Raw genomic sequence first — 13302 nt, 5'->3', positions numbered from 1 at the left:
GAAGGGAAAGAACTCTGCAAATCAGTTCAGGAAGGGTGTTCCACAACTGAGAAATGTCCAAGAGACAGCTGTGGTAGCTTATCAGCATTAGTTTTTTATAGTCCTGTTACATACAAGTAGGGAAGCCCCAAACACATATATAAATAATATTGATGAAATCATGTCTGAGTATACATATACCTTTTCCCCCAACTACTCCACAAATTATGTACTCTTCCTGATACCCCTTCCTCTGGAATTACAGCTTCAGTGGAAACACAACCCTCTCTGTTTAACTCCTAAATTTTTGTGCAGTATGTTAAATAATTTGTCACATTTTTAGTTTATTTGTTCCTCACTCTGAATAAAAGACTCATTAACATTTAAATCCTAGAGAAGCTCTGAACACACGTTAGTTTTGTGGCCCTGTAAGATTTTTTTGTGATGCTGCTTGCTAAAACTTATCCCCATTTCATTAAAAACAAATGGGATATGACTTCAATAACAACTGAGTGGAAACTGAGGTGTAATATCCACACAGTAAAACTGTGTAAAACTGTAACCAAAATGAACTTTCACACCTTAATATCCTTTAGCTAATAGCAGCAGGAATGAGTGTGAAATCAGCACTGCTGTATAACTGTTTTAGGCTATTCTGGTTTAAAGTTAAAATGTGAACTATAAAAACCTCTGGAGTCTGCTCCTATTACTACCTTGTCATCCTGGTAATTTATGTTTCACAAAGGTTTTCAATTTCAGAGTGTCAGACTTTGAAAAAATAGAGGGAATAAATTAACAATATGAATTTAAGGAGGAAGAGGACTGGAATTTCTTTAAACCAAAAGTAGAGAAAATAATATAGAACCCGCATTTCACACACGGGCATACTTGTGAGAGGAAATTTGGCCTCTTATTGAACAGCCACCTAACCAGAAGCTGCCTAAAAAGAAGGAGGTGATAAAGGATGAATGAAAGTACTGATCTACAAGAAAAGCAGGATTTTGGAGGTCTGGAAGTGCAGAGATTATGGAGCAAATGCCACAACTTACAGTAAAGTGGATTTTGAAGAGGAGGCCAAACCAAAGAACATCAAAGTCTTAAGTAGAAATAGAAACAGAAAAAGCAAAAAGGTAGTAAATGAAGATTTGATCTCAGTTTTATGGCAGCACAGAGCCTGGAGACAATAGCAGGATGGACATTAGGAGCATGCATAGAAGTAGAGGCCAGTGCACTATCTCTGTCTCTGAACAGTGAATAAACCAGTCCCAGAAACAGTCTAACAGTCCCAGAAACAGACCTAAGGAAAAAGATCCCCACTCAGGTAACTGATGAAAGACATAAATGCAAAGCCATTAATTTATAGGGGATGGAAACACTGTGTGTTAATATGGGAATGTTAGTATGCAAATTGCTAAAAGTGATTGTAAGGGAAACATTTATCAGTAGCATGGAGATAAGTGAGGAAAATGGAACAGGCTCCCAAGGATTGCACATGACAGGCTAAACTGGTATTTTTCCTTGGCAAGATCTCCAACTGGGTTTCATTAAAACATGAAGGTTCACCCAGAGTTAAACTGGCAGCTGGGCAGAATACCAGTGGTTGTGCTGTTGCAAGAGCCATTGGGATGGAAGAAAGTAAACAGGGAAGGCCTGGAATCAAGCTTCATATTATATTTTCCTTTTATAGTAGGGCACATAAATAGAAGCTCAGCTAATATTACAAAAGGGCTCATTCACACCTAAACTTTGTTGTCTAAAAATCAGGCCTTTACTGGAAAAGAGTTACTCCTTTCATAGTCAATGTAGAAACATTGAGGAGGAAAAGTGTGTCTAAAGATGTCCAAGACAGATTATTCTTTCCAGTGCCTGTAGAGGAAGTCTAGATGATTTTATTAAGCAAACAGTGTAACTTTCAGACAGCTACACCATGCTATTTAGTGGCTGGATTAAGAGACAAAGATCACAGAGAAAACATTTAATTCCTGCAATACAAGAGAATTAACTTTCTGCAATCCATGTATACACATGGAAGAGGGTTTGGGTTTATCTTGACCAGACCTGGTATTCAAGTGTACCTAATAAATAGGATCTCTCTATTAACACATCCCAGTTTTCTGCTGCCTACTTTCAAAGAGCAATGCTAGCCTAAAGGTTTGTGGGGTGAAGTTCAGAGGCCAAAAAGGTCCAATTACCAAAAAACATCTGCCTTTAGCCTTCGGCAACCTCTCAGCAACTTTCTTACTGCTGAGATACAAACCTCAGAGAGCAGGTATGGGAATTAGAACACAAATCAATTTTTTTTTACTTTTCAGTTCTCAGCAATTCTTCATCTCTGAGCTTTGCACTCTCAGAACTTAATGACAGGTTGCTGCATAAGGAATTACTAATGCAACTTATATGAAGCACACCATGAAATCCAAAGGTAAGTTCTTTTGTACAGCATGCCAAAACCATTTTCTTACATATAATCATCGAAACAAATAAAATATGCTACTTTGAACTAGAAGATCTTTAATGACTCTTTTGCAAATAATAATGTATCTTTATGCATGATCTGCCTGCAACACAGCATTTGGTGAAATCCATGTCAGCTAAAATTTCAAGCTGCACAGTCCTGAATGTGACATCGCAAATGAAAAAACTGTGCATACTATCAGTTTTTTTCCCCTTCCGTTGCTTGCTCTCTTTTCCACAACATCACTCCTTTATTCAAACACAAAAATCAGGAGTTATATCCTCAGCAGTGTTAGTGCTACAATAATGTTTTCTCAATACTCACTTTTGGCACATGTGGATTAAATTCTACTGCTCTGTGTATAGCTTCTACTGCATTCATCTCTGCAGTACTCAGCCCTCGCCTTGAGGCAGCCTCTGGAGAAAATCTACAAAAGCAAAGAAACAAACAACATTAGGTCAGAAATGCTAGTAAGAAAAAGTTAGAAAAGGAATCTAGAACATGGGCCCATGTAACCAAACTGAGTAATTTTCCTATGCTCTCCAAACTTCCATAGCAAGTGGAATCTCTGAGTGATCTATTGCATCAAGGCCAATAAAAATCCAGCAGAAGCGGAAAGCATGTTTGTATCTAATCATGGCAGAAAGTCAGTTCAAACAGTCCCTTCTCTGTCACTAATCTAAATTTGCTCTAGGTACCTTGCTAGGGGCATATTCAAGGCTAATATTGCAGGAAAAAAAAAAAAGGAAAGAAAAGGAAAAATAACAAGACCAAAAAAACCCCCAAAAAACCAATGCCAAATTATTGTTGGAGGGTTTCTATTAAAAAGAGGTTTGGGGAAGTTTTAGGAAGGTTCCCAACCCAATGCCCCTGGGTCAGGTTGAGATGGAAGCACGATGCAGCAGCAGTAGCAGGTGGTCTACTGGCTGCAGCACCATTGAGGGTAGCATGCCCAAACTGTGGGCAAATCATCTGCCCCAGTGAATAAAAAACCAGACCATGCAATCTCTTTCTCACCTCACACCCCACGGCTAACTCCAGAGCTGTACTTGGCAGGCAGACACCACAGGGAAAGCTGTGACAACCTTAGCCCTGCCCTCCCAAGCTGGAGTCGCTGTGTAGGGAGGAAAGATGTTGCAGTAGGTACTGGCGATCTACAGGATAAAAAGAATGAAAGAAAATTACTTAGATCTTGATGTGTACATACACTTTAAAAGCAAAAACTGTCAGGATGTCAGTCAAGAAAATGGCTTTCCACTCCACTTGCTTTTCAACTTTAGGGGGCATTCGACCCTCAGGTGCACAGACACAACTCTGCCTGGGATTTGTGTGAAGGCATCTGAGAGCAGAACGGGGATTTTTGAGCTCCATCTCACAAGGAGCTGAGCACCCTTTCAGACTGGGCCAGTGCTCTCAAGTCCACAGGCATCAAAGAGATGTGCTCAGCACCTTGGAAGGTTGAGACCCAAGAGAAAAACATAAAAGGAATGAACAGATATTTGTGTCTCTAAAAATATGAACGTCATCTACCTCTCAGAATCCCTGACATAATAATGCTAAATCTACCTGCTGCTATTTAGTCTGCTGACAGTACTTGTAAAAAGACATTGTTACCAGTGCATCCACATTTAGTTGTTACCTTTTTGTGCTCAGGTTTACACAAAGTTGAAGAGCTTCAGCCACACAACCCTTTTCTGTTGCATCTTCACTATACTATCTAGGAAGCCAAAGCTCACCCAGACAGTATATATAAAACTGAAACAAGAACTTAATTTATGCTATTTCTCTTCTTTTCTTCTTCCTTAGTATCTCAAGTGCAATGTTTGATCACTACAATTTTTTTATATATAAGGTAATTTTATCAATGTACCGCAGGTCTTAATTTTCCTGCTAAATCAGCAGATTGTTAGGGTGTGGGCTCAGCTAAGAAAAGTCTTACATTAGATCAGGAATTTCGCTGGACAGTGGTTCTTAAGCACTTACTTGTCAGAGACAGCTCTGGCTTTGAGCAATGCAGCTGTGTAACATATTGTTGCTGATTTTGGTAAACTTATATCTGTTGAAAAGAAAGGAAAAAAGTAAACATTTGAAAACTTAAAAGCATGCAGAAAGAAAAGTGTTTGATACTTATGAGTAAGCATGACATACAGAAGATTAGTATGTGAACTCAGAATACTTTCTCATCTTGGGACTTACTCTGCCACATCACATGGATTTTTAAATTTTCACCTGATATACAGGCTTTAAAATGTGTGTTAATGACCTCTGGAATTGCTATTTAAACAGCAACTAGTTTCATTAGAGGACTAATTCAAAGAGTGACATGATAGAGACATAATGAAAGAATTTGTTACTTCATATAGAAATGTATAGATAACTTGGAATACCTGAATTTTACCATAGTTTATAAAATATTTAAGTAATAGGTAAGGGCTATCTTACTCTTCATGTTTTCACTGAGAAGCAGTTGTCTAATATGAGTATGTGGCAGCTATACAAGTTAAGACAGCTATTCAAGTAATAACGAATTTGATTTGCAACCAACCAACCAGTAGATTGATTGAAATTAAAGATCAACAGTAAAATAAGGTGTTTTGCCTCTTAAGAAAATATTGGATCAAAACACACATTCACCAGACACTCTCAGGCCATTTTATCCTGTTCCAGAGACACGCAGGAACCATAAACCCAGCTTAACCCATTAGTTAATTTATAAGTGTTTTCTACCAGCAAATTGGCACAATGCATTCAAAAGGTAGAGAGAAATGCTGTTTAACAGACTTGAGTGATATACTTGTTCTCACTGTTACAGAGAATTCACTTCCACATTTTTAAACTCATGATGTGACCCCTGGAGATGTCCTGCGCAGGACTAAGAGTTGAACTTGATGATCCTTGTGGGTCCCTTCCAACTCAGCTTATTCTGTGATTCTGTGATCTACCCAGCAGTCACATATTGAGACTGAAATATTCTAGAATTAAAAATTTAAAGACTACAGCTACATGAAAAAACCCCAAACCACAACAAACCAAACCCACTAAAGGCTGGATTCTGGAAACCCTTCTGTACATGCTGATAACTTCCTATAGTGAACAGAAAACACAGCACAGCAAAACACAAGGCACTGAAGTAGGTCCACTGTAGAAGTGAGGAGCAGCTGATTTGACTGTTGCTCTAAGAAACTCTCTGTCCCTTGGTTTGTCATTAAACTTGATTAGAAAAAAAAAATTATCATAACTTGGTTACTTTAGGATTAACAGACACTTTTTATTCCCTGAACTCATGTGCCTAGCAAGATAAGGCTCCAGAAGGGAGTTAAATAGGACAAGCAAGTCATATCTCAGCAGTCACCATCCTTCTCTTATTAATAACCAAGCAACCAGGCATAATGTTATTCTGTGAGACAGAAAATATTGCCAGAACAACTGAAACACTTTGAAATGGCTACCTGTTAAATCATATAATCTTTTTATGCACTTGTACTTCAAGCATGAGATGCACAGATCCTGCTGGATGTTTCCTTATAATATATTGCAGCTATAATTTCACTGGAGTATGCAGCTGTAGTGACTAAAGTAATTAAAATCAACAGCATGCTGAGCAGTTTGGATGACAGATATGTTAATTACTCCACTAATAGAAGACAGCTACAGACACAGGCATGAACAGACCTTCAAGGACAGGAAGAGAAAATATTTCTGAACACATCCAGTAATCCTCTTTATACCAAGTTATCAGGAGTTACAAGTTATTTCCAGTAAAAATAAATGCCTTTTAAATATATTAAAACAAAATACAGTATCACAAAACACTTTCTTCTAGTAGACAATAAGTGTTCCTGAGTTGGAAACATCTGTGCATATAGATTGCAAGATGATTCACAGTGAACAGCTGGCATCTGCAAGGAAGAGGAATGTGGTGAGATGAGCTAAGGCTCAGATACACCATGTGAGTCCTTTCTGCAAATGAAATGAGATTTCTCAGAGAATGTTGTGTTTGCATCTGATCACCCATGGTCAAGAACAACAAAAGCAAACAGAAGGACTGGACTGTTTTTGTATCAAACCGAATGAAATAAAGACTGAGAGAAGATCCAACTGTTTCCTATGCAGACCCACACAGAACACCAGGAGAGAAGGATTGCTTAAGTAAAGGACAACATTGGCACAAGAATAAAGAGTTCAGAATTAAATTTAGGCCACAGATTAAAAGGAAGTTTCTGTGAAATGAACATTTGAGGGAGATTTCCAGGTAGCACAGTGGGGCAGAACCAACTAATTCTACGATGGAGCTTGCTCAGCTCATGGAAGTGGCAGCATCATGCAGGGAATGCAACAGCAGGGGCCCTGATTCACCCAGAAGGCTTCTTCCAGTACTATGCTCCTGGAGAGCAATCAGCATTTGTATGAGGATAATACCTATAGACCCCTAGCAATGGAAGAAATAGATAAAAATGTTTATCACAGAATCACAAAGTGGTTGGAATTGGAAGTGAGCTCAGGACATCATCTAGTCCAACTGAGTCAACCCTAATAGGTCCATGCCAGCTTACTTTCAAAAGTGTTTTTCTTTTTGTTTAATACTTTTGTTTAAGTATTTGGTCCTGCTATATGCTGGTCTATGACTACGATACTTTAAAATCTTCATATAATTTTGGCTTCATCTCCAAAACTGCACCCTGATATTTTAGAGAGAGGTATAAACAATTATGTCTGGTAACAACTTGAATTTAGCAAGAGAATCGTATCCAAACCAGCCCTAGGAGATATGTACTCTGTCAGGAACCAAAGCAAAGTTTTAATAAATGACTGTGTCCAGCTCTGTGAGCCATCTGGCAAAATATCTTCACATACACTGTTTCCCACCCTCCTGTGATTTCTTGGGGAGCTCCCACAATGTGCTGAAAGATGTGACTGCTATTCTGCTGTCAAATCCATAAGGACATTTTTGCCTAATAGAAACTGATGTGTCAATCTAGAAAAGGCTCTCCTTCTTTCCTATTGCTTATATAATTAAACAGAATACAAAAATCTAGACTAAATTTATTAGCATTTTCTTTCAGTAAGCCCCAGTCATGTATGGTGAGGGTTGGGAAAGTGTATTCTTACTATTAATTTGCTTCTTAAGCAGTTGCTTATGAGACTGAACCAATGGAAAGATGCTATGGATATGCAGAGTATGCCATGTATTATCTAAAATGGTCACAGGATCTATTGTTCTTATCAATAGCAACTAAACCAAGAAGTTATGAATCTGGATACAGAATGATGGAACATTCCCTACTAAGTCAGCAGAAGGCTCTAAACATGAAGAGACAGGCATGTTGCAATTGCTTTAGTCATTAATAAATGCAAAAATATAAGTCACTATTCACAAAGTATTCCCTATTTTGCACAGGTGGTAGGAAGAACTCCTTATCGATTGAAAGCACTCTAGCAAATAAATATGTGCAGGCTGGATCAGTGATGACAGAATAGAGATGCCGTCATCTATAAAGACACAAGCATTTAGAAAGGAAGTGAATTAAGCTGATACAAATGGTTAAAAACAAGAGTAGTGTGATGGAAATCATTAAAGAAAAGTATGAGCTGAACAGCAGGGGAAAAATACTATGAGAAACATTTAATATCCCATTAGAACACTGATCCCATTTTCCCACAAAATGTAGTAGAAAACATGCTGGAGGGAGCACAACTGTGCTTATGAAAACCAGTTCCGACTCTCTGTACTTTTGGCATTCTTTCTCAGTAGAGGGAAACACCCCAGTCAAACATACATAACCACCATGTTAGAATGGGAAAACCATTGCAGCACATACAAGGAGTCTTTATTTTGCCATGACCACAACTAAAACTTACACTCTTCAGATATGGAAAGATATACAACTGCTGATTTTAAACATTTCATATGCCACTCTTGCTGACATGCCTATCAGTGACCAAGCAAGTGTCAGCCACTATAACTTGACTGAGTTCAATCCTAAATGCCTGTAGAGGGGAAGGAATAATTTCTGCCAAATGAAGTTAAAGAGAGCAAGACTAGTACAGATACTTTATATTTCTTGTGCTTTCGCACAAATAGGAAAAAACAAAAAATGCCCTAGAATCATACGTCAAAAAAAAGAAACCAGATGGTATGAACAGACACAGAACTGATGCTGAAACCTAGCTGAAGGGACAAGTGATTTTGATATGGAGAAAAGAAATCAGTTCTTGCAGGCAGAAGCTGGAAAAGATGTGATAGGAACAAAGACAAACTGTTCTCTGTTTCTATTACTGTTACACAAACTGGAGGTCTTGATTTGTGTCTCTTGGAAAAGGTAGATTAGGTTTTGGTATAACCACAATTAAAAGGAGCATTCTCTTAAGATGCCTCTTTCAAAGAAATAAATGTGTTATAAAATACAGTGTATGAGGGAATGCCTGTTTCCATACTGCCACTTGCTACATCTTGGAAGAAAACTCTTCATTGCACTTAGAACACCTACCCAGTTAGCTCCACCAGGTAGAATATCTCCAAAATGTCAAATATAAATATGGCAAGTAATGAAACTATCTACAAAACCCCTGGAGACCATAGCTAACCATAACTGAAGGCTGCATGCAACTGATTCATCTGCAACTCTCTACAAAAGGATTGCCTTCCTTATATATAGAATTTACGTGCATAATCTGTAAGAACAAGAAGAAATTGGACAGAAGAGCAAAGAGAAAAGAGAGTAGCCCTGAAGAGGATTCATTTTAGAAAATTCACTTCTCTGTGGTAACTGTTTGGATTTCACCAAGTTAAAAGTATTCCAGAAAAAGAAATCTCTATTTCTAAAGTGTTTCTTCGACGGCCTGTGTTTTGATATAACACTAATTTAAGCAGGATTCTGCTCGAGCAAGCTGTTACCAAATAAAGAAGTGTCAAAGCATAGAGCAGAATGAGATCTTCTAGAGCAGAATGAGATGAGACATCCACATTTGGACTCTGGCAAGGTAACATGGTCTTTCTCCTTCTCTGCAAAGTGGTATGTGAGAGAAGAATCTGTCTAAGGTGTTCATCCTGCAAACAAGGCAGCTTATAGTCTCACTGGAAAACACTGTACTTTTAAAAAATGAAAGCAAAGACAGATTTAGAGAGGAACCATTGCATCACTAAGATTAAATACAGAGGCATCCATTCTTTCTAAACCTGACTTTAAATTGCCAGAAAAGTCTTGAGTTTTCACACAGTGCCCAGATATCACTAAATATCTATCAAAGCAACAGGCTGCCCAAGGAAATTAATAAATCAGTTGCTCTAAGCATCACTACAAGCAGACCAACTTCTGCAGCCATAACTATTTCTGCTGTAAATAACATGGATATGTGTTAAATCAGAGCCAAAAATATTTTCAGAATTCAACAGTATTTAGGTCATCCTCACTCTATTGACAGACACTGAACTCTGAAACCATAATGATGTAGCTCAGCAACAGTGCATGCTGTTCCATTAATGAGACTCTTTTTCCATGAATAATGAGTATGGACATCAGCTCTGTTGCCAGGTACATAATATAAACACAATTTAACACATGGCTTTTGGTAAAGCAGTGCATCTGCTAGCAGAGGCTGAGGTTTCACATTATGTGGTCCAACATTTTAGCCCAGGGTGGGAGCAGACTGCAAGGAAATAATTTGTTCATATGTTATCAAAATACAATAAATCAGGTTTGGTCTTAGTCAAAAAAAAGCAGTGGAGTGGGACCAACAGAAACTGCAGATAGGAAAGTATAAATGAGTTCAGTGTTTTATTTTCCAATAAATCTTACAACACATGAAGCTGATGAGTTCTAAAATGAGCTGAGACTCCCTGAGACAGGCCTTCTGAGACTTATGAACTGTAAGGGTTATACTGGTTAAGCCTGTGTTTGCTGAGTCCTTTCGCAAACCTAGTGCATACGCACACCATACCAAAGTGTGAGCTGAAACTGCCTGTATTCAAACAGCCAAAGTAAGACCTTGATTTTTAAAAGTCTCATTTGTTCTGACTCTATCAGATGCTTTTGAGAAAATGAAACACACTTTCAAGTTTTATCGGCTTCTATGACATAAACTGCTGCCAAGGTATTGTTTAAAATCAGGGATCAGTGCTTTTAGTATGCCAGAGTAGACCTTGCACTGGAATTTAGTCTTGAGATTTGAGAATACCCTGTTCTGTCACAGTTCTGCTATTTCCTAGGACTATTACCTCGTAACTACATTGCATACTAGAAGGTGCCAACATACTGTGATGCCTGGGGAAGAAAAACCAGCATTTCTACTCACTTGCTTTTTAACATGGCAAAATAAAGAACACAGAAATCTCTCCCAGTGTCACAGGAATTACTGAAATACAAGGAGCTACTAGAAAGACTCTGATGTTACTTTAACTGCCAATTTCTTCAACCAGACTAAGTACAACAAAGATCTCTCCCCGAGTCATTACTGCTACTGAATGGCAGTACTCAAGGGCCTGGGTGACATTTTGAGTTCAGCTTAGAATGATTCGACTCCAAAAAGAGTTGAAAACATTCCAAACTGGAACTGGTAGGAGTGATTATCACTAACTTTGCTTGTAATCAGCTGCTTATTTATCTTTTTCTTAAATAGCCTCAAGTCTGCCACAGTCTACACAGGAGTCTGAAATCTGGCAGGGTGATTGTGTTAGTACCAAGCCAGTGTTCTATTATGAGCCTCATTTAAATTTATCTTAACTTCCTAAGTTATAAGATGTTAGAAGAAAGCGGTTAGCACATATTCAGTGGGAGCTACTGCATTTTTTTTGGCTATACCATCCAAAGATTCATTGCTCAACAAGTACCAGTCTCAGTACTCCAGTGAATGTTCTCTGTCCCTTTACCATGGCTCTGTGTGATGATATGGGCCCAAGTACTGGGGCTGACAGCGAGAGGCCTCTGCGTGAGCTCTTACTGCTCTGCTTTTTGGCGACCTGACAATGCAACAGGGAATAACAAACACAGAGGAGGCAGAAGCCACAGAGAAAAGGGCAGACGGAAAAGACATTAAGGCAGAAGTTGGAAAGTGGAGGGCAATGTATCTTGACCATCACTGCCCTGAAGAGAAGATTTGGATAGGTAGCTAGGAAAAACAGAAGAATGGAACTGAGAATGTGCGGTAATGGCTGAACAAAGAGCCTCTGGTAGGAAGTGGGAGTAATTAAAAGCTAAAACTAAGCATGCAGAAGAGAAGACAATTCAGTAAGCAAATGAGACAAAAGACCAGCTAATTCCTTAAACGAATCCACGAGAAAGAGAAATGAGCACTGTGGATATAGGTTCCAGTGTCCATAATGGTAGACATTTATGTAACAGTAGCTTAAATAATGTCCATCTATCCTTTCCAAAACTGTGGATGTTTCAAGCTTTAAAATCTTTGTTCAAAGAACATCAGAGATAGTAAGACCTAGCAGTTAATAACATTTTAAAAGCTACAAGATCAACCTGGCAAAAGAGTTAAGAAACATCAAATTAAGGCTACATAGGTTTCACTTAAGTCAGTTAGTTGATCCATGCAGTTTATGATCTTATTTCTAGTTATATCATTATGTAATATTCCTTTCATAAACTCCCATAAGCCAGTGCATAGAATGACACTTTTCTGAGGATGAATGAAGACTGTGTAGTAACACAATAGGAAACTGACAGCTGTAGGCTCCCTCCCTGACCTGGTGCAGAACTTGGAAAGTGGCTACTGAGTAAGCCAGGGACTGCAGTAAGAGGAGGAAGAGTGGCACTGTGCAGGCTGAGCAATACTGCTCTGGAGAACTGAATTGTATTCCTGCTTTTGTCACCAAGTTTTTATGCAATAGGAGGAAAACCCAGTTAATTTGAACTAAACAAAGTGTGCCAGTTTGTGCTTCTACCTCTGCCTCTCTGAAACCCTGGTATCTTCAAGTTTAAAGAGCTAGAACTCCAGCAGCTGTGATTTGAACATCAAGAGTTGCAATGCTGCATAAACCAATGTTTACTGAAAAACAAAACAAAATAATTAAATGTCCACCTAGTCTTCAGAGCTTTCCAAGGTTTCCTTATAAGACATGAAGTCTGCTACTCTCTAGACTGCTATGTAGTTAAATCAGTGTCTTCTTCTATGCTACCAAGTCAACATTCACAGGTAAGTCCACGGGGGAACTGATAATTTTTTCTTCAGAATAGGTTTTGAATAGTATGCAATAAAATTCTGCAGAACCTAAACAGTCATTCTTTAAACATCAACAGAAAACAAAGAAAGCACAGGGAAGCTGCTAGAGTACAATCACCCTCTATGATGATTTCAGCATGCCTTGGCAGAAAAAAATGCACAGTATTTAATCTTTGGATAAAAGATTGTGTAAGGGCATGTATGAAGCTCATGCCTAACAACTTAATTACAATGTTTCCTAAATTTTAGGAGCTTGACTTACATATATTTTATCTGTGTGTATCACCTACAGAAAATAGAAATAGGTATTTGAACTTACCATCATACTTTGCTAAGACTGCCTGGACATCTGCATATGCTTGCAGTTCCAACAAAGCCTCTAGCAGGTTTTCGTGGATGTTGAACATGCTGAGCAGGGGAAACTCCTTCATCAACTACAATCAATAAGATATGAAAGGGTTAGATCAATAAATGGAGAAGGGTTTCTTGTTCAAAATGCATTGAAATAGACAACACCAAGTTAAAACTCCTCAGCTCCCCTTGCTTTTAATTAATTCCCTGAGTTCACTATTACCTCAAATTTCTGAGCTCATAATGGATACTAGGTCAGGTTCTTGTCAAGACATGCTTCTATAGGATGTAATTAGTCAAATCCAACAACGCAGCTATCTAAACACATAACTCTCCTTCAATCAACAGGA

The 13302-nt window shown here is 38.4% G+C and overlaps 1 protein-coding gene across 2 annotated transcripts in view; it reads right to left on the bottom strand.

Annotated features, from left to right (window-relative positions):
* Positions 1–13302, bottom strand: part of LOC131592161 (suppressor of tumorigenicity 7 protein homolog) — a 139673-nt gene that overhangs the window by 19627 nt on the left and 106744 nt on the right. For both annotated transcript variants that reach the window (XM_058863477.1, XM_058863476.1), the window contains exons 9-11: positions 12921–13035; positions 4418–4490; positions 2759–2861 (exon numbers count right to left, since the gene is read on the bottom strand). In XM_058863477.1, the coding sequence (XP_058719460.1) occupies positions 2759–2861; positions 4418–4490; positions 12921–13035 (291 nt within the window). The remainder of the gene's footprint in view (positions 1–2758; positions 2862–4417; positions 4491–12920; positions 13036–13302) is intronic.

This window comes from Poecile atricapillus, chromosome W (genome assembly GCF_030490865.1).
Source record: "Poecile atricapillus isolate bPoeAtr1 chromosome W, bPoeAtr1.hap1, whole genome shotgun sequence".
Classification (NCBI taxonomy): Eukaryota; Metazoa; Chordata; class Aves; order Passeriformes; family Paridae; genus Poecile; species Poecile atricapillus.
The sequence above is the reverse complement of the archived record's forward strand: the minus strand, read 5'-3'. Positions and strand labels throughout refer to the sequence as shown.